The sequence below is a fragment of the Uloborus diversus genome, chromosome 10, assembly GCF_026930045.1.
Source record: "Uloborus diversus isolate 005 chromosome 10, Udiv.v.3.1, whole genome shotgun sequence".
Taxonomy (NCBI): domain Eukaryota; kingdom Metazoa; phylum Arthropoda; class Arachnida; order Araneae; family Uloboridae; genus Uloborus; species Uloborus diversus.
In genome coordinates, this window is record NC_072740.1 from 99,190,698 (window position 1) to 99,215,958 (window position 25,261).

Consider the following 25,261-nt stretch of genomic DNA (forward strand, 5'->3'; position numbering starts at 1 on the left):
GTGTTGCTGTTGCATTGGGTAAAGAAGGATTGTCGTCAGGTTCCATAGCAAAAAGAATAAACTGTTCGCAATCAACTGTTGTTGGACTACTGAATAAGCTAAAGAGTACCGGAAGCACATTAAGAAAGAGTGGCAGTGGTCCTTCACGAATATCCAATGCAGAGCAGGACAGGTATTTGATACAACTCAATCTTCGGAACAGACAATCATCTTCCACAGACTTTATAACAGCATGAGAAAATGAATTGGGTGTTCCCGCATCCACTTCTAATGTACGAAAACAACTGTGTGGTGCGGGTTTGGTGGCACGTTGACCACGAAAGAAGCCATTGTTGACCAAAAAATGAGGAAACAGTGTCTAGACTAGGCAAAAAAGCTCCCCAAGGGTGGACTGTCGATCAATGAAAATCAGCTGTGTTTTCGGACGAGTTCAAATTCAATCTGCATGGGTCCGACGAACAGCACACAGTTAGACGCCGCAAAGGAGAGGAATATCATCCCGAGTGCATTCAACACACAATCAAGCATCCCGTATCCCAGATGATTTGGGTATGCATTTCTGATCAAGGAGTTGGTGGGCTTCACTTTGTCGAAGGAACGGTAAAAGCTCAGGTGTACATTGGCATTTTAGAGGAGAAATTGCTTCCTGCTATACGGATCACTTTACTTCAGTTCCAAACGTCATTTTCCAGGATGATTCTGCTCCGTGCCATAGGGCAAAACTGGTAAGTAACAATTTAAAAACCTTTATCCTACCATTAGACATAAATGGACATGGGGTTAAGTAATTTTTTTCTCCAAACTCACATGCAGGTTCAGAAATGGTAAACACGAGCCTCTGGTCAGCAGTTTGCCTTGGACCCAGAAACAGCCCCGATCTAAATCCGATCAAAAATTGTTGGAATAGAATGGGTGTAGAAGTGATGAAACATAAGCCAACATCACTTACAAAACTCAAGGAATCAATAAATCGTGTCCGACACCATGAACTCAGTAACAAATACATTCAATCACTCATCCATTCAATGCCTCGTAGATGTCAAGCTGTCATTAAAGCTAGTGGCAGACCAACAAAATATTAGGTTATATTTTATGATGTTCAAACATTTCCATGTTACTTTTGTTTATTTTTGATCAGAAAGAGTGTTACAATTAAAACCTCTACTTACTTTTTCGTCGTCCACTTTGCAATGTGGAGTCACTTCCAATTGTACTTGTTACAGTTTTGGTCATGCATTTCCATAAATAAAGTAAACAATTATCAGATTCCTGCTGTTAAATGTTTATTTCATAAGTTTTTCAGAATTTCACATACATTCATCATTAATCGGTCAACCAAAACTTCTCATATATTCCATTGTTGTGAAAATGCGAGGGTGATGCAATTATTTTACCAGCACTGTATTATCTAAGTATCGATAGCACTGATTTAATTCAACATCAATACCAAGTATTGAAAAATAAGCAGTATTTGAACCTTAATACATTTGAAGCTTTACCATAGCAGTTGTGATTACACTTTAAAATAGGGAATTTGAAGCAAATGCAATTATCTTAAATATTTAATTCAAATAGGAGGGGACATTTAATGTGACAGAATAATCAGCAAATAAGAGCTAGAACTTGAAAAAACAAACAAATAAATAAAAAAAAATCATGAAATAGGTTGACTTTTAAAACAAAATATAAATGTCAAAGCTCAAAGACCTGTCCACAAATCTTTCCAATTATACTGCAATCTAACCCTACTTTTCTTCTGATAACACAAAATACGATGAATGACGCCCAAGCATAAGCTGTAAAAAGAAACAAAACAATTACTGCAGTTTCAAAGGGAAACACAACATAATTTATACATTTGAAAATCATGCTTTGTTTGCTCAGTGTTAAGCATTATTTTTCCATCAGTGAGAGAAAGTGAAAGCTGCTAATGCAGATTGTTACATATGATGAGCAACTTAATGTAAATTTGCAACTATTTTAAATGAATCAAAAGTTTTCCCAAAAAATTCCTTACCTTGATGATATATTTGCAGCAAATGCTGATATCAAGAAAAAACACATTACAGATTTTGTCAACTTTTAAAAAGCTTTTAACAACAAAAATTTAAATAAAATAACAAAATCTTTGCTGAAAATTCAATTTTTAAGTTCAATATGTTTCCATAAAAGATTTTATTTTAGCCTATTTAATACTATGAGCATCAATCTATGGTGCACTAGGCCAATGCGTTTACTACCCCAAATGTGCATATACACTTTTTCAAAGTACCATTTTTTGTGTTGAGCTGCTGCCACTCAGACTACTCTTGCAGATTTGGAGTGCAATTCAATGACTTTGAAAGTGAGCTTAAGTATTTATTTCTTCAAAAAAGAGGGGAAGTGGGAGGAAATGGAAAGGGAATGTTTCTGTAATGGTGTAACATCATAACCATGAAGTTTATTGTTTATTTCTGTTTAAAATGGTTCCTTTACATCTTTTATTTTTCTTTCACTTTCATTTTTGCATACTATTACAATAACATGCATTAAATTCATTTCTGTATACTTTATATTTTACTATAATTAAAATTTTGTATATATATATTTTTTTTTTTATACATAAACATTTTTAGACTGAAAAGCTTGTCCCTTTCTCTTCTACTCTAATATACCACACCACTATGCACCCCAGTGACAAAACTGGGAGCACTAGCAGGTGAATCTTGCAAGGGTTCAGCATTCGTCAAAATAAAAGTTAAAATACTTTTATGCTTGAATTAAGTCCTTCAACCCCACCTATCATGCCAAGGGCATGCCAAGATTTTGGGCAGGTAGAGGGGTGAATGTATTTTTGGCACTTCATCGGAAAGAAAGCAAGGTTTTGCTCGTACATGTGCTTTATATTCCAACATCTGATCTTTTTACAGGAGGGTTAGTTAAGTCCACTTTAGACTGTAATTCTGGAAAAAAAATTTGCAGCAACAGGTTTCAAAGAATTCAAAGAAAATCTTTTGCATAAAAATGATTTCAACCTCAAATATGGCAATCCTGCTACCAGAGCATGTGTTCATTACACATGATAAAACAAGTGTTAAAATATAAGCAGCCACTGTAAGTTTTCACAGATGAGAATCCGTTTCACATGCAAAATATAATACATTTTTTGTAAACAACTTTTAAATATTTAAAGGGGGGGGGGGGATACCAGAAAAAAAATTGAAACATGCGGTAACAATTTGCAAAGGAGCTCGTGCTCAACAATTTGGTAATCTTCCAATATACAGAGATTCATTTCAGCAAGAAATGAACTATTTTGTGCTGCTTATAGCTTAAAAGGAAAGAATGGAGTTGGGGGACTAAAGAAAAATTAGGTTTAAGATTTCTTTCAAGAATTTAATTGTTTTCTATTTTAGGCGTAAACTTATAAGAAACCTCAAGTGTCACAAGTTTCGATTGCAGTAACTTCTGCTAATAATTTAACTATTTTCCAGTCTTAAAAGCAGAGAGTCACATGCTGAATGGTCACCTCCTACTATTACAGAAAATAGCTATATTACTGATGCCAATTATAAAAGCCAGTTCTTTAAATGCTTCAGATGAAAATAAATTTTAAAGACTTATTAATGATGTGAAAAGAAAGCAGCATAACACAACTGATTACATTTTCTGAAAAATGTAAAAGAAAACTGATCAATTTGTTTCAAATTTCTTCATGTATGAAAATAGTAAATAAAATTAGCAAAACTAAAGTTCAAAATAGTAATTAATGGTTGCCTATAATACAAATAGAAATAGTAGAGTGATTAATAACTGAGATGTTTAGAATCAAAACCAGCTTAATCCATTTTTTTCAAATTATATGCAAGCGATAAAAAACATACATGGATTGAGCTGTTTTTTGAAGCAAAACTGGTTTTTGAAACATTTTTTACCTGACTAAGCTGGATGAGTTCCAAATTGCTTCGTGACATGTTAGTAACCACCAAAAAGTATGAAATTATGGGGAAACAAATTTTGAAAATTCATGAATTGAGCTAGTTTTGATACTAAACACCTCAAGTAGTAATTACTATCAGAGCAACCAAACTGTCACAGCAGGAAATGTTTTAATAGCACTTGAATTTTTTTTAAACATAAGGAAATCCATGTAATACAATATGAAGCTTTTAATGGTGATAAATCTTTTGAGTAACTGCCAAAGATGCACCGAAATGCTTGTCACATTTGACAGTTCTTAATTTTATTTTTCAAATCTTTCTTAGATACCAAAGCTTAAGTGAGGTATTCTGAAAAATCTATTCTAATAACATAAATTAAAAATTTGGCTCCTTTTATCACACCTGATAATTTGAGCAATTATTTTCTGAGAAAACTGTAAATACCTCTTTCCCTCAATAGACTATTCAGTAGTTTCAAAATGCAACATAATTAGCATTACACATTCAGTCCTCTATGTACCAAGTGAGGATGTTGACTTCTCAAACTATTTAAGACACATTGATTTCTAAATTGTTGTTCCAAAAGTTTTGATTAGGTCTAGGAACTAGTTCAACCAGAAGTTTTCCTGGGGAAGGAGAGTAAGGACGTAAAAAGAAGCACCAAGTGGGTTCTTCCTCTGAGGAGGGGGTGGTGTGTTGATCATACAGCTTATATGCACATATATTAACACACTAAAATTTGCAATATACCTTTAAAACCAAGGGTTTAGGGGAAGGAGGGGAGCCAACTCAACTCCTGGTTCCTGTAGTTGCTATTTCTTGAACTAACACAAAGAAGAACAAAAAGTAATTTACTAACACAACTGTAGCTTTTTTAGGCCAGTCAAGCAGCAATGAAAATGATGGCATAATAAAACATTAAAGAAATTCCATAAGGTCTCTTCTAATTTATTACTAGGAAACATATAATCAGATCTGAAGAAATATCTTGCTACTAAAAGCAACAACTAAGAGCTATTCTTATTTTACCTCAGATAATCAATCCTTAACATCATAATGCACCCTGGCGACAAAAGTGACATAATTAAAAAAAAAAAAAAAACAGCATTGGAGAAAATCAAGGTTTTATACAATAACAGTTTTCCATGATTTAGTCTCAAACATTACAATACATGAAAACAGTTATGATGTGATGTTTTACAGGATAGTTTTTGTTGCTTTAATTAATAATGCATACTTAAAGTTCAAAAAATTGTCTTCTAAATTAAGAAATTTTAATGATACATCACTCTTGATTATATCCTTTTTTATGCCACTACACACCATTTATGCAAGTGCTTTACTTTGTGCAAGTTTTATGGCAAAAAAGAGCATTAAATTCAGATTTTAAATCAATAGTAGTACATTTTTCTAAAATTTTGGTTTGTGTCACTTTTACTTCCAGGGTACAGTATGAAAAAAAATTATACTAAAAGAGTAGAAAATAAAACATACTTCAGTTGCTTAGGCATTTGATTTATATACACAGTTTACAATCATGTTTATTCTGATAACTAATTCATAAAACCAAATTTTATAACAAGTTAAGGAATTAAAAAATGGATTATTAATCACAAATGCTTTTCTGTCATGATTTAGCATTATAAAATGTTAGTACTGCAAAATTGAGACTCACTAATATAATTCAAAAGGCAAGCATTTTGTCATATGGCTTAGGATGAACTCAACCATCAGATCTAATAATGGGCAGGCTAAAGGACGGTATGTATTGTTCCGGTCAGAAGAAACTTTGCGATGCCGCATTGGCTGTAAGAAAATTCTCATTAGCACAGATATTTTTCCTGATGTAGAACTCTAATCATCACATTTCACTCAGATTTTTAGAATGAAACATAGAAACAATACAAAACACAATAATAATAAGTAGTGAGTTATTCATCTTACATAATAAAAAATGTGGTATTAAGTGATAAAAAGATGAATGTTCAATCTGTAAATTTTATACAGCCTCCACAATTAACACTTCTTTTGGATCATAATTATCTGGGGTGTAGAATAAACGAAACCTGATAAAAGTCATGAACATTAGGTAAAATTCTGATAATATTAAAAAATAAATAAAAACATGGTAAAAGTTATCAAATAATTTTTAAAATCGTCATATTAAAGAAAACTTGTTCATTGCATGTAACATTTTTCAACTAAACCAAGAGAAAAAACTTGAACAATAATATGGACAAAAGTTTTTCATGTGGATAGTAACATAAGATCAAATTTTTAAATAGACAGCATATTGTTAAAAAAAAAAAAGAGATACTATACAGTGTCTTAGAAAACAATATAGAAATAGCCCCAAAGCTGGTACAAGAAAATACATGAGTATCAAGCAGAAGCTGTAGCTGATTCTGGCCAGTAAGGAACATTTTACAGCTCACAAAAGCAATTTCTGAATGCCTGATATGGTATTTCAAGTAGTTATTAATAACTTGCAATTTTTTGATTTATGTGCGGTTATTTTACTTATATATTTTTCATTTTCTTATATTCTCTACATTTTTAGTTGGCAATGACCGTAATCCAACCCTAAATATGCTATTTCTTTTGTGCTAAAAATATCCAGAAGTTCATATTATGCATGCAACCACATATAATTTTTAAAAAAAAACTTACCATTCTGTGCAACTGAACTTTATACACCAAATTAACATCATGAATTATGGAATTAGCATATTGGTCCTAGGTGAATATAATCCAACAATGTAAAAATAAGTTAATGTACATGAAATACCAAAGCATGCACATTGGGGTGTCCCCCCCCCCCCCAAAAAAAAAACCCCACGAAAGCAGATTTTTCAAGTCATTTCGGTACATTTTTCCTTTTAGCTCAAAGGTATGTAAAAAAGAGTTTCATGTAATTTGAACAACAGCAACCGGTGCCAACTTGGGCTTTAAAGTATGAAACAGAGTGTACAAGGCCAAATCGCTTTTTTTTTCGGAAGTTCGAAATTTTATGTTGATAAAGCGTCGCCCAAATAGCCCCACAAGTACTACAAACATATTTATCCGAATTAAAAAATGTTTAGGTGTCCAGCAGGAGGCCTAAAATTTGTAATTTTCTTCAAAAAATTTAATATTCCCTATATATATATCTTAATGTAAGGTACATTTTAAGAAGCTATCAAGATGGAAAATATAAACAATAAAGTGGGTAATTAGCGTTAAATAGAAATTTTTTGCTCTCTTTCAATATTTAAGTCCCCCACATAGTACTCAAAATATGGAATTTTAAGTTAAGTAAAGTTTAAGTTAAATTTTTCATTTTAAATGTATTGTTATTTTTATAACTCATTTGCAAATGTTGATTTGAAAATGTGTTTGCTAATGGTTTTTGACATCAATATGTCATTGACATGTATATGTAATCTTTTTAAGATAAATAAAAAAAAATCTAAGATAAAAAAAAAAAGTATAAATTTAATTTATTCTGATGGACACCTAAATATTTTTTAATTTGGATAAATATTTTTGTGGCACATGCGGGGCTTTAGGGGCAAAGTTTTATCAAAGTGGAATTTCAAGCCTCCAAAATTTTTTTTGATTTGGCTAGGTACACAACAGGGTTGGTTTACACATTCAGGCGCAAGTGGCATAGGTTACCATTGTTTAAATTATATGAAACGTTTTTTACAATAGTTTTGACCTAAAAGGAAAAATATTAGAGGGTTTGCGAGTTGAAAAATCGACTTTCGTTTTTTTTTTTTTTTTTTTTTTTTTTTTGAGACACCCTAATGCACATGAATTACAAAACATACAGTTTAGGCAATACTTTCACTGAAATGAAATTGTAATCCCTTTTAGACTGTTGAATTTATTTGAATGGTATTATATAAGAATCTCATTAAACATTCCAAGAATAAGCAGAGTGAGAATACATGCAATGGAAAAAAATATATATTTATTAGATACACATTTTGCAAAAATGACACACATGAACTAACAAAAAAGTATGCAACAACAATAATATTTTTAAAAACTTACGATAAAAACATAGTTAGGGTTGAAATTGGTAAAAAATTAAACACAAAGTCTTATTTTATCACTTGATTATTTATTGCAACAGATAATGCAGAAAAAAAATCATGATGAAGCAAAGACAATGAGTGACACAAAAAGAAATGTTTTAACTAAAGAAAATAATTTTAAAAAGGTTAAACTAAATCAAATTTTCTAAAAAAATCATAACTATAATATTACTTGTTTCTTCCACATCATGATAAGGGTAAATACTCTTATCATAATATGGAAAGAAAGGATAGCTAAGGATTTTATTAATTATAAATTATTTTAGAGCTGATTGTTGGTCAAGATATGACAAATAGCAATGAAATTGGATAACCGTATTTTCAGTAGTAAGCACCGCATCATAATATATTCCGAAAGAAAAAAAATTTTTTTAATGTACGCGCCACACCCAGTGTAAGCCACACACCCAGAATAAGCGCTGCACCCGCCATAAGAGCGCACTCAAAATTAAACAACTTAAAAGCACAATTAGTAGTAAAGAAAGCTGGAATAAAACATGTAAACAAAAGAAATATTTTAAATTCTCCTTAGTATTTTTAATTAACATTAATGAAATATCTTTTTTAAAATCCCCATCTTGCACTTTTTGCTTTTGACATCCCTTGATGGGCTGTCCCTTTTGATGGTTAATTTATCTAATATCCAACGGCAACTCATCTCTCATCAATGCCAAACTCTCTGGCAGCAGGACGATTTCCTTTTGCTTCTGCCTTTGTTATTAATTTTAACTTAAAGGCTGTAGTATAACTTCTCTATCTCTCAGAAGCCCTTTCGAAAGCAACTCTGAAAAAAATCCATAAAAAAAGATAAGCTAAGAATGCACGAACAACAGAGAAAGATATGGGCATGACGATGTGAGTGAATGAAGTATGAAGTGAAAAAGGGGACACTTGAAAGGAGCATGAGCACCGAGACCACTGGTCTATTGTACTGTATGTGAGTTAATAATAAAATACGAGTTAGGAGACAGAGAAACAAGATTCCAATTTGGTTGCTTAACCACCCCGAGCAAACCACTTTTGTGAGAGGGTATGTGAATCTCCTTTACAAACCTGGATTTCCATCCCCCTCCCGTACTGGTTTTTTTGCTCTCCCTCTTCCCTCAGATGTGATAAGGCTTGCTCGCCAGCGTGATTCAACGTTTCTCTCCTCGGTGAAACACGTGCAATTGCTGACTCATCTCCCTTCCTCTTTCTATGCTTTACTTGTCACCCAACTGTCACCTTTACTTGTCACCTCGAAGTATTTCGCAAAATGAAAGGAAACGATGTGGTGCCATCTATTGGTAGAAATTTTAACTTTCTTTCGCACCCGTTATATGCGCCACAAAGGCATTTTTTCTTCTTTTTTCTTGTATGCTTCGCGGCACTTATTCCCGAAAATACGGTAATATTATCTCAAGATGGGAACAATATTTGGAAATATTCACAAGAATTGTTTTTATAGTTGAGTCAAGCATATTTAATCACACTTTTATTCTCCTTTGAAAACAAATTAACATTTTAAACCATTTATATGTTGATTAGATAGTTTAAATACTTTCCAATAAACTGGCTTCTTATCCCTTAAAACAAAAAAATATTTTTCCTCATTTTTAAATTTAAAAAAAATGTGTCTAGCATTTAAATAAATACGGTACTCCTAAGATTTCTGAACCTTGGTACAATCAACCAAAAAAAGGGTAAGAAAAATATTAATTACAAAACAAAAGATTGTATAGTTGAAGATAGCTTACTTCAGTTATGCAGGTTAAAATAACAAAGCACAATTTACAAGTATTAACAGTAGGTTCATCTGGAAAAGAAGATATAATTTAACACCGAGCATATCTGAACAAGTATTAAATATTAATGTTGCAGAAGTACAGAAAGTTAAAAAGTGCAAAATAAAAATGTCAATATCAGTTAAAAATAAAAGAAAGAAAAAAATAACTTTAAATGTCATACATAAAAGAACACTTGAGACATTAGAACAAAATTTTATTTAAACAATATTTGTTCTATTTACACAAATATATACATTTTTAATTACATCCTTAATAGTTAAAGGGATAAATATTAACTATTTGCTCTTTTAAACATATAAAGTCTTGCAATCCAGTACAAAAACAAAGCATCTCCAGGAGGGGAGAGTCTTGAAAATGGAGGAATTGCAGTTTTTCTGGAGATAAAAGACGAAGACAGTGACAGATTTAGTGTTATCCAGGGCGCACTACGAGGATGCCTGTCACACTACACTACTTATGCACTTACGTACAAGGGGTACCTAGAAATAACTGGTATATCTGCTGTGCTGGGCACGGCTACCATAGGACAGTTTTCCTTGCTAGGTCAGCTTAAACCAACTCATGAGTACACTGTGGTCCAAAAGAAGCTTCTCCTATTTGTGAAGCCCTCGCACCCTACCTACTGAACCAATCAAACCAACATTTGAGATATGGTTACTTGAAAGTATCCACACAAAATTGTGTGATTATTACAAACAATACAGAAATCAGTTATAATTAAGGAGAAAATTTCAAAATTTTTGAATTGCAACACCTGCTCATCATTGCACAATCTGATCAGCCTATTGAAATACCACAAATGGCACTAAAAGATCCTCCCCTCTTGTGTGTAGTCATTATTCTTTTATACTTCTTCACAAATCTTTAATCCAGCAATTTTTGTCACAAGTTAATCGTTCCAACGTCATTTCAGGTTTTTTATTTGACTGATTAATTTTCGGAAGTAAAATTTTGTAAAATCAAGTGGTGTCATTGTAAATTGTCAAATTATCTTACTATAACTATAACTGTGAGCACTGCATTGTTTAAAATCATCACAATGTTGAGTGCATATTTTTAAACAACCATATGTGAAAATCTGATTGGTTTGGTTTAGCCAATAGGCCACTACAACTTCACATGCACAGGAAGTTTCTTTTGGACCACGCAGTACATTGTACATAACAGTTTCTCCCCAAAAGCAGGGAAGAATATCTAATAAAGCATAGTAGGCAGCTGTCTATGATAACAAAATTTACTTTTCATACATTTGTTTAAACCTCCATAAAGCAAAAAAATCATAAATTTTGCTTTTCTGTAGAACTCATTTTTACTCATTACTTAAGAATCTTTACTTTTGTGAATCTCTAAAAAATCAAATACTTTCTAAGTATAAACAATGAATAAGTTCATGATAGTTTAAAACAGAACCAGTGTCAAGATGCCACGTAGTGTTTTAGTCATGTTTATTAAAGCCATGTTATGTTTGCTTTTTCTTTTAAGGGCGAAAATCAGATTTCAGGTTAGCCTGTGGATGGCTCTACAATAGGATTCTGCTGGAAAGGTTTCCTAGTTTTATACTTTTAAAGCAGATCAGCTTAGATGTTTTTGGGATGACCAATTTCAAGATAGGAGTGGAAATTAAAAAAAAAATTAGGAAACCACTGTTAAAAAATTGAAGTTTTAGGACATTTGATAAGGGTAATGTAAAAAATAACAACGTCAAAATGTACAAATTGCAGATTACTGCAGACACAGGTTTCGGCATTACAAGGAATGCCCTTTTCAATGCAAAATAAATGAACTTTTTCATCCATAAGCTCACTTATTTTGCATTGAAGAAGGTGTTCCCTGAAATGCCGAAACACATGTCTGCAGTAATCTGCAATTTGTGCTTTTTGACGTTGTTATTTCTAACATTACTTTTCAGCACAAAGGTATTTATTTATGTGAGAAGGGCTTTATAAAGCATTACGTAGTATTCCTGTGGCTGCATTAAGGCAAGTACCTTTTTAAAATATTTTTATTAACTACTAGAGGAAATACAGAAGGAATTTAAAACCCCTCTTTATATTTTACATTTTCGTATAAAAACTTCAATGAATTAATTAGATAAAAGTTAAAGATTTTTTTTCCAATTAGACATAAGAAATATGATGAAGAAATGAAAAATTTTCATTCAAAAACCTAACATCTTCTTTAATACATCATACTGTTCAATAGTTCTGTTGCAAGCAGGTGCAAAAGTTGGTTATCTTATTTCTACATGACGGATGAAATTACAGTTGGCTAAGACATCTAGTATTTGTTCCTGTAAGCAATGGTAATCTTTTTTTTTTTTTTTTGTTTTGCTGGCAAAGAGTTTAAACCATTGAATATCAATGATCCATGTCAAATTACTCCATTAACTTAGCTAAGCCTTAATGTATAAGCTGTAATGAACTATGAAGCATATATGGAGGTAACATGTTCCTATGTTTAACAAAGATGGCAGTCACTTTTTATCTTTCATTTTAACTTTTTTTCTCTTGTGTTCAGTTCATCTGTTTTGAACTGTAAAAGTTTTCCTATTTCTAAGTTATTAACACCAAGGAAATTTTAACAATTTACTCAAAAGAGTCTGTGCATCAGCATGTCCCAAAAAACAAGAATCAAAGTATGAATGTACCACTCTCTCTTGAAAATGAAAACTAATAGAAAGACGCAGATCAAATTGCTTTTTTGCTTGTTTTGTTATGGTTTCCTCAAAATGTATGCAAAAGAAGATTCTTCTATGTTTAAAAATTTCACCTTTGAAGTAAGATGTAAGGCCAAAATATATCACATACCTCACTTTTTTCAGAGATTTTTATTACTTTTGCCACATTTGAAGTCAAAATTATCGCCATATAAGTGACACAAATCAGTAAAGTAAATGAATTGTTATTCTTCAATGTGGCTAAAATTAAATAAATTTCTAGCCTTACAATTTTATCTGTTGAACAAAATAGCAAGATTGCTTTGGTTATTTGAAGGACCAAATTATTCTCTGCAGTTGAGGATGAGGATAAAACTCTTCATTTTTAAGTCCACAAATAGCTTTCCTATGTGTTTTACTGCTTCCATGGGAAAATATTTTTGAAAATCCCTGATTTTTATCCTTCATTACATGTGTGCACAAAACACACTTAGCTTCATATCCCTTATTTGTACCAATGTACCAATTCTTAACTACATTCCCAATTTGATTGCTCTTTTCCAGTCAAGCTGTTGAAAATTTAGTTAAACATGGCACGTACTTTACACATGTATTTCATAACAGCTTTTTTATTATAAATGAAAAAAGAACATTCCAATTTTGAAAAGATCGTCCCAACATGCGTGGAAAACAAAACAAGTGACCATGAGGAAGAAACTACATTTATTCACTTCACAACAAGCAATATAAGAAAGAATTTCTATTTTACGTGAAGTTTTGGCCGCACTTGATTGGTTCACTACACTCTGTTCCTTTTCTCTACATAATATGAAATCTAACCAAAAGCAGAGCACAGATTGGAATAGATTGGTTTTAACCATTGAGGGCACCAATCAGAGAAAAGAAAGAACAAGTAGGGATTATGCCCCAAATGCTAACGTTTCCTGCTACGATTCTGAAAACCGGGGAGGAAAAGAATGGATGCCCTACAAAAGGCAAAAAAATCAAAACTTGGTAGTTGGAAATTCTAAACTAGTAAAGAATTAAAAGTATTTTTTAAAAGAAATAGGACAAAATTTGAAGTTTATCACAGGTTTAAAACTGCAGGAATATTAGAAATATTAGAGCAACTCCAAGCCCAGCCAATTAAAGTCACCAACACAAAGGGGTGAAATTTAGTTTTTCGACCAAAAATTTTTTACAGAAACTGTAGAGACATTTAGTGCAGCATACAAACATGCTGCTATGGGGAAAAAAACTGTGCATGAGTGGATTTCCAAACACAAAAAATGGGATAAGGTCATTGTCAAATGAGATAAGGTCAAGTGACTTAAGTTTGATTCAAAGAGAGAATATGAAATACATTGATAAAAAAAAAGACAGCATGTTTAGTTGCATTTTTAAAGTCTATTTATAGTGGATAATCCTATCAGTTTTCATCCTTTCATCTTTCAGGTACTTGATGGCTGAGGACTAAAATGAGACAATTTAATTTTTTTTTCTTCCTTATTCAGTCAACATTCTTTAGAACGACCTCTCATTACAGTGACCCTTCCATTATAATGTCTGGTGCAGGAAATCCTGTTTACTGTTCCATAGTAGTCCAGTCAATGAGTGCTCAAAACAGGGGTGTAGCGTGCATGGAATATGTGATAATTTTTGACTTCAGAATATTGTTAAGGGTAGTAAGTAAGTAAACATACTAAAAGTCCCTGACCCTGGGGGTGAGTTAAAGGTGGGAGGAAGGGGGGGAAGAAAATTTTGGGTTTTTCGAGAAAATGTCGGAAACGGTGGAAAAAACGCGTTTAAAATAAAAATTCAAGCTAAATAAATCTACGATGAAACTTTTTCTACACACGTCAAATTTCCAATAATTTTCCAGGTACACGTTATTAAAAATCGATGATTTTCGAAAAAATTCTCTCTTTTTGTCAAACATTGGCTCCTAGTGCTTCTCAAGAGGAGTATGCATGAAAATTGTCAATGATAAAGTTGTAGAGCTTTAAATTTCCTCCAATTTGATATGCTATTTTGTTATATTTTATTCAACCGATGAAAAGTTCCAGAATTTCAAACATGCACTTTCATAGCAAAAAATGGAACACTTGCCATTCAGAAATTTCAAATTGACTCGAAAGAATCGCGCACTTCCTCTTTTTTTCAATGAATTCGACAATCCTAATGGACAGTAAAGAAGTATTTGTAGATTACTACAACTCAAATGATGTTTAAGGGTTGGGGGGGGGGTGAAATTGTGACTTTGTGACAAGGGGAGGGAAAGAGTAAGAAGTGTGACAACAAGCATTTTTTAATACGAACATGTTTATAAAAATTAGTTTACGAAAAGTACTTTGTGACAAGTGGGGAGGGGGTCAAAATGTTGAGAAAAAGTGTAACATCATTTATGAACAGTCCCTGACCAAGAAATCGGACGAAGATTTGCAGAACTATGTCTATGCAGTATGAATTAACTCTACACCCATTGCATTATTTAACGAAAGTGAACTGAGGAAGTGCAGAAAGCCAGCATTTCCTCAGTAAGAAATTTCTTAGAAGTACTTAATAAGTAAATATACTGAAAGTCCCCGATGCTGGGGGGGAGGGAAGTCAAAGGTGAGAAGGGGGAGCCAAATTTCGTGGTTTTCAATCATATCTCAGAAACGGCAGGTAAAATGTGTTCCGAATAAAAGTAAAAGTTAACTAAGTTTATTGTGAAATTGTTTTCATACATATATGTCACATTTTCAGTGTTATTTTAGGTATGCGTTCTTGAAAACCAATACTTTTTGGGGAAAAATTATCTCGTTCTTTTTGTCTCAGAGTGTCTGTGCCAAGCAGGCTCTCAAGGGATCTTGTGCAGCAATTATGTGACAAGGACCCTGACGGCTTTCTGTGTCTTGAAAAACCACCGGCTGAACACTTGAACTGCAAATTCAAACCTCATACCAAAGAAATACGAAGCCTATGCCCAATCACATCAACACCCAGCTGACAAGCAATCAAAAAATATGAAGTTCTAGCATGTACTCAAATTCGTTACTCTTATTGAAATGAAAATGTTACGCTATAACAGGATAATGAAAATTTTAATAATAGAAATAAGGTAAATGTAGCTGACCGGCAGCACCTTTTTGTAATTATAGATTTTATTACATTATTATTAATCATATTTTGAAAGTGTTTATATGGAATATGGACTGGCAGTAATTAGAAAATGAAAATATCATCTTTAAGGTGACATCTTGGTTCTATTCTGAGTCGGAAATGTCACGTCAACGCGTAGTGGAAAAGTTGTTCTTAGAAATTGGTAATGTATTGATGTCATCATCGTCCCCTTCGTCCTGGATAAATATTTTGATTCCGTTGTTGCAACTGCTCTTGCAATGAAAGTTTGAGACAGAGTAGTCTAACAACGATTTTCTACAAGTGACCTGCTGGTCACTTGTAGAAAAGCAATCAGTCAAAATCATCTTCCACATTCCATCAGGAGCAACATCCGATTTCGAGAGTTTCAGCGCTTAGTTATTCCTCCTTTCCCAAACCCCCAATCCGGTACTTCACCATTAAGTTCCTAGCTACAGGTTAACTTGGTGGTACGGCAGAGTTAGAGATCAGTCTTGATGTTTGCAGCTACTTTGATAAATGATCTGTAACGGAACTCATTGAGGGACTTTTTTGTGGCTAGAGCACCATACCATGTGGGATACATATGACCCCAGCAGCCTCAATGAATTCAGGGGAAAACTGTTGATGGACCTTAGATACATGTTGTATGATTTTAGATTTCTGGCAGAATGTTGTGATCAGTTGAGGATTTGGCTATCAAGGGGACAACCAAGAGGACTTCCTCTCAAATAATAGCTACCAAAGAATTTTGCCATCTGATCCGTGTTTGCAACATCAAAGTCAACATCACCTAAAGTTCGGAGCGTATGTCTCATTTTTCAGCAGTTTCATCATTAGCGGATTTGTCAGCTGACTGTTATCATGAAAGTTGGACAGACACCTTGTTTGACCGTCGTTTCAATTTTCTAACTGACGTTGATGTCCATATGGTTTATACAGTCGTCTCTTTTTGCCTAACAGTTTTGTAGACTAGGTATCCTCAACAACAACAAATTCAAATTTAATTAAATGAATGCTGTTATCAATTTCCTTAAACAGTATGTATAGTGCTGACTTTCTGCACGTCCTCAGTCCACCAATTCATACTGCATATACGTAATTTTGAAAATCTTTGTCCGATTCCTTGATAAAGGGCTGTCTCCATATAAATAATGTCACACTTTTTTTCAACATTTTTAACCCTCTCCCCCCCCCCACTTCCCCTTCCCTTTGTCACAAAGTTTGTTATACAAGTTACTTTTCATAAACATATTCGTATTAAAAAATGCTTGATGTCACACTTCTTACTCTTTTGGTCCCCCTTGTCACAAAGACGCAATTTCACGACCCCTCCACCCACACACACCTTAAACATCATTTGTGTTGTAGTAATCCAAAAATACTTCTTTATTGTCCATCAGGATTGTCGAATTCATTGAAGAAAGAGGAAGTGCGTGATCCTTTCGAGTCGGTTTGAAATTTGTGAATGGCAAGTGTATCATTTCTTGCCATGAAAGTGCCTGTTTGAAATTCTGTAACTTCTGATTGGCTGAAAAAAATATAGCAAAATAGCATATCAAATTGAAGGAAATTTAAAGCTCTACAATTTCTTCACTGACAATTTTCATGAATACTGATCCTGGAAGGCACTAGGAACAAATGTTTGACAAAAAGAGAGATTTTTTCCCAAAATCATTGATTTTTCATAACATATACCCAGAAAATTATTGGAAATTTGACAAATATGTGTAGAAACAGTTTCATAGTAACTTTAGCCAGCTTGAATTTTTATTTTAAACGCATTTTTTCCACCGTTTCCGACATTTTTTCGAAAAACCCAGTTTTCCTCCCCCCCCTCCCTCCCACTTTTAGCTCACCCCTCAAGGTCGGGGACTTTTAGTATGTTTACTTACTAACTATTCCTAACAATATTCTGAAGTCAAAAATTATAGCATATTCCATGCACGCTAAAATGTGTTCATTGACTGGACTATAGATGTAATGTACTTTTAACATCTGTACTTTGAACGTCCAAACTGAACCATTCATTCCAATATATTGTCCAAAAATAAGTTTCAACTTTTCTGTAATTCTCAAGACTATATATTTAAAAACTAATATTCATCAATTGTATGCTACTAAAGGTGAAATATTTGGACTGAAAGGAGTTATTAACTGGTGAAAGGTTGATCATAATCGCATACTAACAGTCTAAGTTAAGATAGGCAATATAATGTAATGTATCTCAAACAAGGCAGAAGCAAACCATGATCTCTAATTTAAAGTATATAACAAATTTCTGCCAATTATTTTCCGTGAATATTTCGCCACATGAATTCGTCTAAATGTAAGCAGTATTAATTTGTAAAAATTAAAAACTATATATGTTATTAATAATTGCAATCACTTATTATTTTGTTTGTTTCTTAAAATCTCTCTTAAAATTGAAGCTTAACTTGTAAAAGTCATTCAAGTATTTATGACTAAGCCAATATGTAATATCAAGTGCCTTAACGTTATAGTGACTTAAACAGATCTTCTTTGAATAACAAGGGTCGTTAAAACAAATGTCAACTGTACCAACAAAATTTGATTTATACATCTGCGCATAAAATGTACAAATAGATGAACCAATGTAATTGCAATAACCCTAAAAAGTACTACTAGAATATTCTTGAACATAAAAATATTTTGCACTACTAAAAAAGTAAATTTGCAAAAATGACAAAATCAAGCTTACCTTTGGTATTGAGCATTATTATTGAAGAAAATTCCAAAAATGTAACAAGCAAATTTGATGGTGGTAGGTCATTTTCTTCTTCAGAAGGGGCTAGATAAATAATAGGTAAGAAAATGAATATAAACTATGTAAATATAAATGTATAAATATATGTATATATATACGCTGCCGGCCGCACAAAATGCAACAATTTTAAGGAGTCATGTAAACCATGTGAAATTAACATCATATGTTTGCTGTGATGAAATATGCAAATCATTAGCATTGCAGTGCAGACCCATATCACGGGGGACCATAGTAGCAGGGTTGGCTTTTTGCCGGCAGAAACTGGTTTTTGCCCTGCCAGTGGCAGAAACTGGTTATAACCGGTAAAAACCCGCAGAAACTGGTAGAAACTGGCAAAAACTAGAAAACATTTTTAATAGCTCTAGTAATTACTTAATGACAGGCAATTAAGTAAAATGAAAAATATAACTCCATTTCGTCATTGCAAAAACTTAATATAATAGGTATTTAATAATTAGTGTAAAAATATGTTAAATAACAAGACTGACATTTAAAAAAAAATGAAAATTATCATAGTTGAAATTGTTATGCGTTAGAAATTTTAGCCTTGTAATGTTGTAAGTAAATAATTTTTTTGTTTGTTGTTGAGCAATCACGATTGCTTATTGTTCTCATTTGACCGTTTTTGGTGTCCGTGCCTTTTTCAACTTGAACCAGAAGTCTCTGCAGCACCACCGCCCACCGTCCTCTGCTGGCGGTGCGGCGCGGCTGCTCCGGTTCTCCTGGTCGGTGGCGTCCATGTCCTACACACAGGCACGTTCACACACATACACACGACTTCACACACATACACACACACAGGTCTACGCACACACACAACTATGCACATGTAACCGCCCAGGAGGAGAGGCAGGCTTGGGGGGGGGGGGGGACAGTAGCCGTTTCAAGGAACAATAACTCCAATGAGTAGGGTCCTGTCTCAGTTTGTGATTGTGAAAAATATAACTTGAATTAAAAATTTCAGATTTCAAATTAATTTTCTTTTTTATAATTATTTTGTTTGCATTTAATATAAAGTGTAATATCTATATCAAATATTTAAATAAATACAGTTTTATTTTATTTCATTAAACTATAAAATACAAGAACTTGTCATTTTACACTTAATGTAACTGAACAAAGCTATTCTCAAAGAGCTTAATCAAGCAGTTACTGATAATCATTTACTCGCCTATATGCTCCATCCAAAGTATTTGGGAGTAAATTTATCATGTAATCAAGAAGAAAGTGCCCGCACTTTACTCACAAATATTAACCCTGATTATGTACCTTATACCATTGCTTTACAAAACAAATCGACCCCTTTTCCTAAAACCTATTTTTCCAATCACGTTGTAACAACTACTCCAAATACCGCATGGTGGTCCAGTTTGAAAAAATGTGCTATAGATAAAAGTTTTGTGAATCTTGCTTGTTCTTTGAGGATAATGCCAGCTAGTCTGCTGGGATTGAAAGAATCTTCTCAAATTTCTGCGTTGTGCACAACAAATTGGGAAATTGGTTAGGTTTAGAAACAGCAAAACTTTTATTTTGTTACAGGCTGCTGCAGTGTGAAAACAATGTAAAATTTGATTTTGAATGGTGATAGTGTTGTAAATAAATTGTATTTGGGTTAATATTTAATTATTTTTCTTATGCATTTTCTATTGTATGTCAGGAATTGCATTTATGTCACTTTTTGAGTTTCTGCCAGTTTCTGCCATAAATGTGGCAGAAAGGGGTTTTTGCCATGCCGGTTTTAACCGGTTTTTACCAGTGGTTTTTACCGCCTCAGCAGAAACCTGCCAACCCTGCATAGTACCACTTGCAAGCACTATATAAGAGGAGAACAGACAGACAATTTGACATACAGCAATTTGTCCACATTGCAGAGATGGATCATGCAGCCATATCAGGAACCATAGCACAACAAATTCAGTCTGTAACACACTGTTCAGTTTGCTTGTACCACTTGATGCTGTTTACAGCAGAGTGGAATGCACACAACCAATGCATTTACTATTGACTGGAAACCATAAAATGGGATGTGAAGAGTTTGACTATAGCTGTGATTAAAGGTAATAAAAGCAGTTTTTCAAAATTCCAAAAAAAAGATGGGAAAATTTTTTTTAGACAGAAGTGACACAAAAAAATCAAACCTTTGTCCAGGTAGGATCATTTTTTAAAATTCTAATAGTTTGTCAGAATTCATTAGGCTCTGTAGCTCAGTGTCAGAATTTTGAGCTTTTGCAACAATTACATAATTGAAAACAATCTAACATCTCAAATAAGATGCCATATCTGCAGGAATATTGTCAAAGCCTTTAACAAACTAAATGCCAGTCATAAATTGGCCAATTTAACAAATTATATGTCAGTCATAAATTGCCCAATGTAATCTAAATGTCACAGTTGTGATGCTGTAAAAACTAACAACCAATGGCATTCAAGCATGTCCCTAAAGTGACTAACAGCAGCATAAATTTCATGTAGGGAGGTAAAGAAACTTGACCAAACCAAAAGGTGGGATTACTATGGTTTTTATAATATTGTTAAAAGGTTCCGATGCAGCTTCAACTTTCTTGAAAGGACGACACAGTTCTTGAGAAAAACACAGAAGATTTAGTTACACTATGTACAGGAAAGATCGTTGACAACTGCTAAATTAATCATCAGCAATTAAGCGAATATCAATCAACACCGTAAACTCAACAGTTACACATGTATTTACATTCAAATACGCAAAACAAAACATCGAAATGAATAAACAGAGCTAATACACAGAGCAAAATAAATACTCTCAGCCCAATGGTTCAGACGAGACTGACTTTTTATCATGCGGCACGCTCTTTATAGACATCGAAAAAAATCTCTCAAATATTCCAGAAAATTGTAGACGGTTCTACCTCTACCTTATTTCTTTCCATTCACAAATTTTATCATTCAGAAATGAGGGGACTGTTTACTTCAGCCGAATGTACAGAGGCTGTATATTCATTACTTAATTCATTTATTAAGATCATGAAGTTCTTAGAGACTAATTGTCTGTTGACTAGTTTGCAGTATGGTTTCAGGAAAGGTAAATCCTGTACTACTAATTTATTGCATTTCTACGACAAGGTTACCTCAGCTTTAGATAACAAAAAATGTGTGGATGTTGTTTATATTGATTTTCAAAAAGCTTTTGACAAGGTACCGCATGTTGCTCTTCTCAGCAAGTTAGCTGACATTGGAATAGGAGGAAAAACTTTACTTTGGGTTAGAAATTGGCTTACTGGTAGGAAGCAAAGAGTAGTTGTGAGAGGAAATCCTTCTAATTGGAGTGATGTTTTAAGTGGGGTTCCTCAGGGATCAGTTTTAGGGCCTCTTTTGTTTATTATATTTATGAATGACATCAATGAAAATATTTCTGGAAGCATGAATTGTTTTGCTGACGATGTAAAAGTTATGGGGATTGTCGAAAATGAAGAACAAGTAAAACAGCTGCAAGAGGATTTAGATCATATTACTAAGTGGGCAGATAAATGGGGTATGGCAGTTAATGTAGGGAAATGTCAAGTGCTACACTTAGGTCATGGAAATAAGCGTATGAGATATCGTTTACAGGGTTCAGTCATAAATCAGGCAGAAAATGTTATGGATCTGGGTATCCTTATTAATCAGGACTTCAAGTTTAGTCAACAGTGCAGTATTGCTAGTAACAAAGCCAACAAAATGCTTGGGTTCATCAATAGATCTATTTCAAACAAATCTAAGAAAGTTCTTCTGCCTTTATATAGAAGTTTAGTAAGACCTCATTTGGAGTATGCTGTTCAGTTTTGGTCGCCTTATCTGAAGAAAGATATTTTTGTATTGGAAAGGGTTCAAAGAAGGGTAACTAAATTAATAAAGGGACTCTCAGATTTAGATTATGATACCAGACTTAATAGGCTTAACATGTATAGCCTGGAGCAAAGGAGAGTCAGAGGGGACATGATTCAGTTATTTAAATTTATCAAAATGAAAGATGTAAATGGATTAAATTTTTGCGGGGAAAGCAGGACAAGGGGTCATTGTTTTAAGCTATTTAAATCTCAGGCTAACTTGGAAATCAGGAAAAACTACTACTTTAGCAGGGTCGTGGGCACTTGGAATAGCTTACCGGAAGAGGCGGTAATGTGCAAGGGAGTGGATAGCTTTAAGAGGGCCATTGATCTTCATTGGGGACTAATTAATTGACTAGGACCAGCCTAGCTGGGCCCAGAGCCTGTTGCTGGTCGTCACATTTGTATTTGTATTTGTATTACAGGAAACAGTAAACAGGTTACGCTACTACAATAATTTTAGATGACAGATAATTTAATAAACACCAAATTTAGCTAGATTACGACAAATTAATCACAAAAATAACTAATATTTACAGAATTTGTAACAATATCAATGGGGTGGATTACTTCAGAAACAGTGGCATACTGAAATCAAAAAATTAAAAATGAGAGTGAAGTATCCTCATCAAGATCTTTCAAACAGAAAAAGGCTTTGGTTTAAATCCTATTTTCTTCAAAAACGTTATTAAGACCAAATAGGGTGGACCATCAAAACACATTTCTAGTATCTCAAATGTCTATTTTTCAACGTTAATTTTTAACATTTATTGAACTTATTTCAGATTTCCTTTTGGTCTGTTAGCGATGTTTACTGGATGTTAAGTTTTTTGTTTTTTACTTTTAATGCTCCTTTGCATTTATTTATTTTGCTTTTAAAATAATGTGGGGCAATTATCGGCAAATTGAAAAAGCAAAATGTGATGCTAAATTCCAAAAACATTCTCCATGTTTAATTTTATGTACGATACATCATATTTTTTTTTTTTAAATCAAGTACAAAGGATCCCTTAATACAAAAATGATAAGACAACTTTGTAATTTGAAAAGGAAATTTCTTTTAAACTATAAAACTTGACCAGTAGAAAAATTAATTTGGATCACTTATTCATTAAAAGGCATAATTTTGCAATATAGTACAAAATAAATAAGTATTATTTATTTAAGGTTCAGTTAAACTATGTAACTATGCCTCATAATTATCTTGGGAGCGTTTAATTTCTTACAATACAAAAACATTCACAAGTTTAAAATATTTAAAATAAAAAAAATCAAATAATATTTTAGAGTAGAAAATACAACACTTTGAATATACAGCATATGTTTAATAAATCTTTTATCTAAAATTTAAAAAAAAATTTAAATTTTTTCCAAATGACAAAGGTAAAAAACAGTCAATAGCACATAATCAATATTATTAAGTGTCTAGTAAGTTACGTTTCAAAGTAAAGATATAAAACATACGTAATGCTTTTACATCTAGCTCAGTTTGAGATGTTCTTACAGGGCCAGATGCATCAACTTGACACTAGAAAGAAAATTTGAATTCAATGGATTTCATTTAAAGTTACATCAATGTACTACTATAAGATGTTTATCATACAGGTACACATATGTCACCAATATAACATCTTAGCTATCAGTTCATTGGTTATGTACATTGAAACAATTTAATGAATATCTCAGTTCAGACTTCAAACACCTTCAAAATGAAAAGATTCTTAAAACAAACATTTGGGTCTAAAAGAACGTATGACCATTCAAGAATCATCTACTCAAGTTTGAGTTATAGTATTGCTCAATCACCTGAGTCAGTTCTCAACTTAAGATGATGAAAAACTCAATTTTCACATGGAGACCTAGTCATTTTCATAACTAAAGTTTTTAGGAGAAATATTTTTCATGCATATTTCGAACTGAAACCTAATGCATAAGTATTAAAATTCTGTTATAAAAAACATATAATGTATATATCCTCCTAAAAATGAAAGGGGGGAAACAACATTTTTTTTTTTTGATGATAATAATACAGCCGTGTCCCGACTTACGTAAGGGATGTGTTCCAAGACCCCTCCTGTAAGTCGAAATTTTGCGTTGTGGAATAGGGCATGTTTAAAAACTTTTATAGACATACCCAATAATTAAAGACACTAGTAAACACCACCTCAAATTGTTAAAAACCATTTCTTAACTATACATTACTGTTTCTTACATAAAAACTGAATTATTTGTATTAAAAAAACGTGTTTTATTCAACAGAAAATACTGCTTTGATGTACAAAATCAATAATCAATGGGAAAGAATGACATAAAATACACCACTTCGGTACATACATTATTTAGTTCAAAAAACAAATGCACTATAGCTGTACTGTACAGTGAATCCAGTAATGTTATTTGTAACTTAAAAGTGCAAATGGTGATGATTTATGCTGCGTCATCAAACCATTATTCTTATACATTTCTGAATACACAATACAGTTGCTTCATTAGTTCTTTTATAACGTTTCCATCTAAGGCAACACCTCTCTTCCTGGTTTTTTAAACTCACAATTCAAGAGCAGCTTCCATTTTCATATTTTTTGCATTCTGCTTTGACACTACTCGGTGAACTTTTACAAATTTCCTTTTCTTGACTTTTAATTGTACATAAGGAAGATTCCCACATACCTAATTGTTGTGCTACCTTTGAAGCATTTTATAGTTGTTCAAGCACATAATCTTTTGCTTTGCTTTGATTGTGTCAGAAATTTTCTCTTTTTATTTCTATCTTCAAACTTTAAATGAAACAGTGCTCTTAGGTGCCATTATATTTCATCAACTTTCCCATTTAGAATTTAAAAAATTAACGGAAAATGAGGAGTAGTTATTTGTATAAGCGATGTTTAGACTAGTACAGTGTGGGAACTTCCGCTCTCAGTGAGCCAAAGGGATGAAGGTCCATTCACAAAAAAACCTTTAGTAGCCAATAACAATGGCAATACTTACACTCTGCAATTCCCTTAAGAAAATTTTCGTGCTGCAAGCAAGGAATTTGTGTTACATCTGAAATTTTTTAACGGT

The 25,261-nt window shown here is 32.8% G+C and overlaps 1 protein-coding gene across 2 annotated transcripts in view; it reads right to left on the bottom strand.

Moving 5' to 3' along the window:
• The window catches only part of LOC129231838 (armadillo-like helical domain-containing protein 3), a 113,597-nt gene that overhangs the window by 26,589 nt on the left and 61,747 nt on the right, over positions 1 to 25,261 (bottom strand). For both annotated transcript variants that reach the window (XM_054866220.1, XM_054866221.1), the window contains exons 15-20: positions 23,663 to 23,726; positions 18,291 to 18,380; positions 9,739 to 9,797; positions 6,591 to 6,656; positions 5,596 to 5,726; positions 1,708 to 1,796 (exon numbers count right to left, since the gene is read on the bottom strand). In XM_054866220.1, the coding sequence (XP_054722195.1) occupies positions 1,708 to 1,796; positions 5,596 to 5,726; positions 6,591 to 6,656; positions 9,739 to 9,797; positions 18,291 to 18,380; positions 23,663 to 23,726 (499 nt within the window). The remainder of the gene's footprint in view (positions 1 to 1,707; positions 1,797 to 5,595; positions 5,727 to 6,590; positions 6,657 to 9,738; positions 9,798 to 18,290; positions 18,381 to 23,662; positions 23,727 to 25,261) is intronic.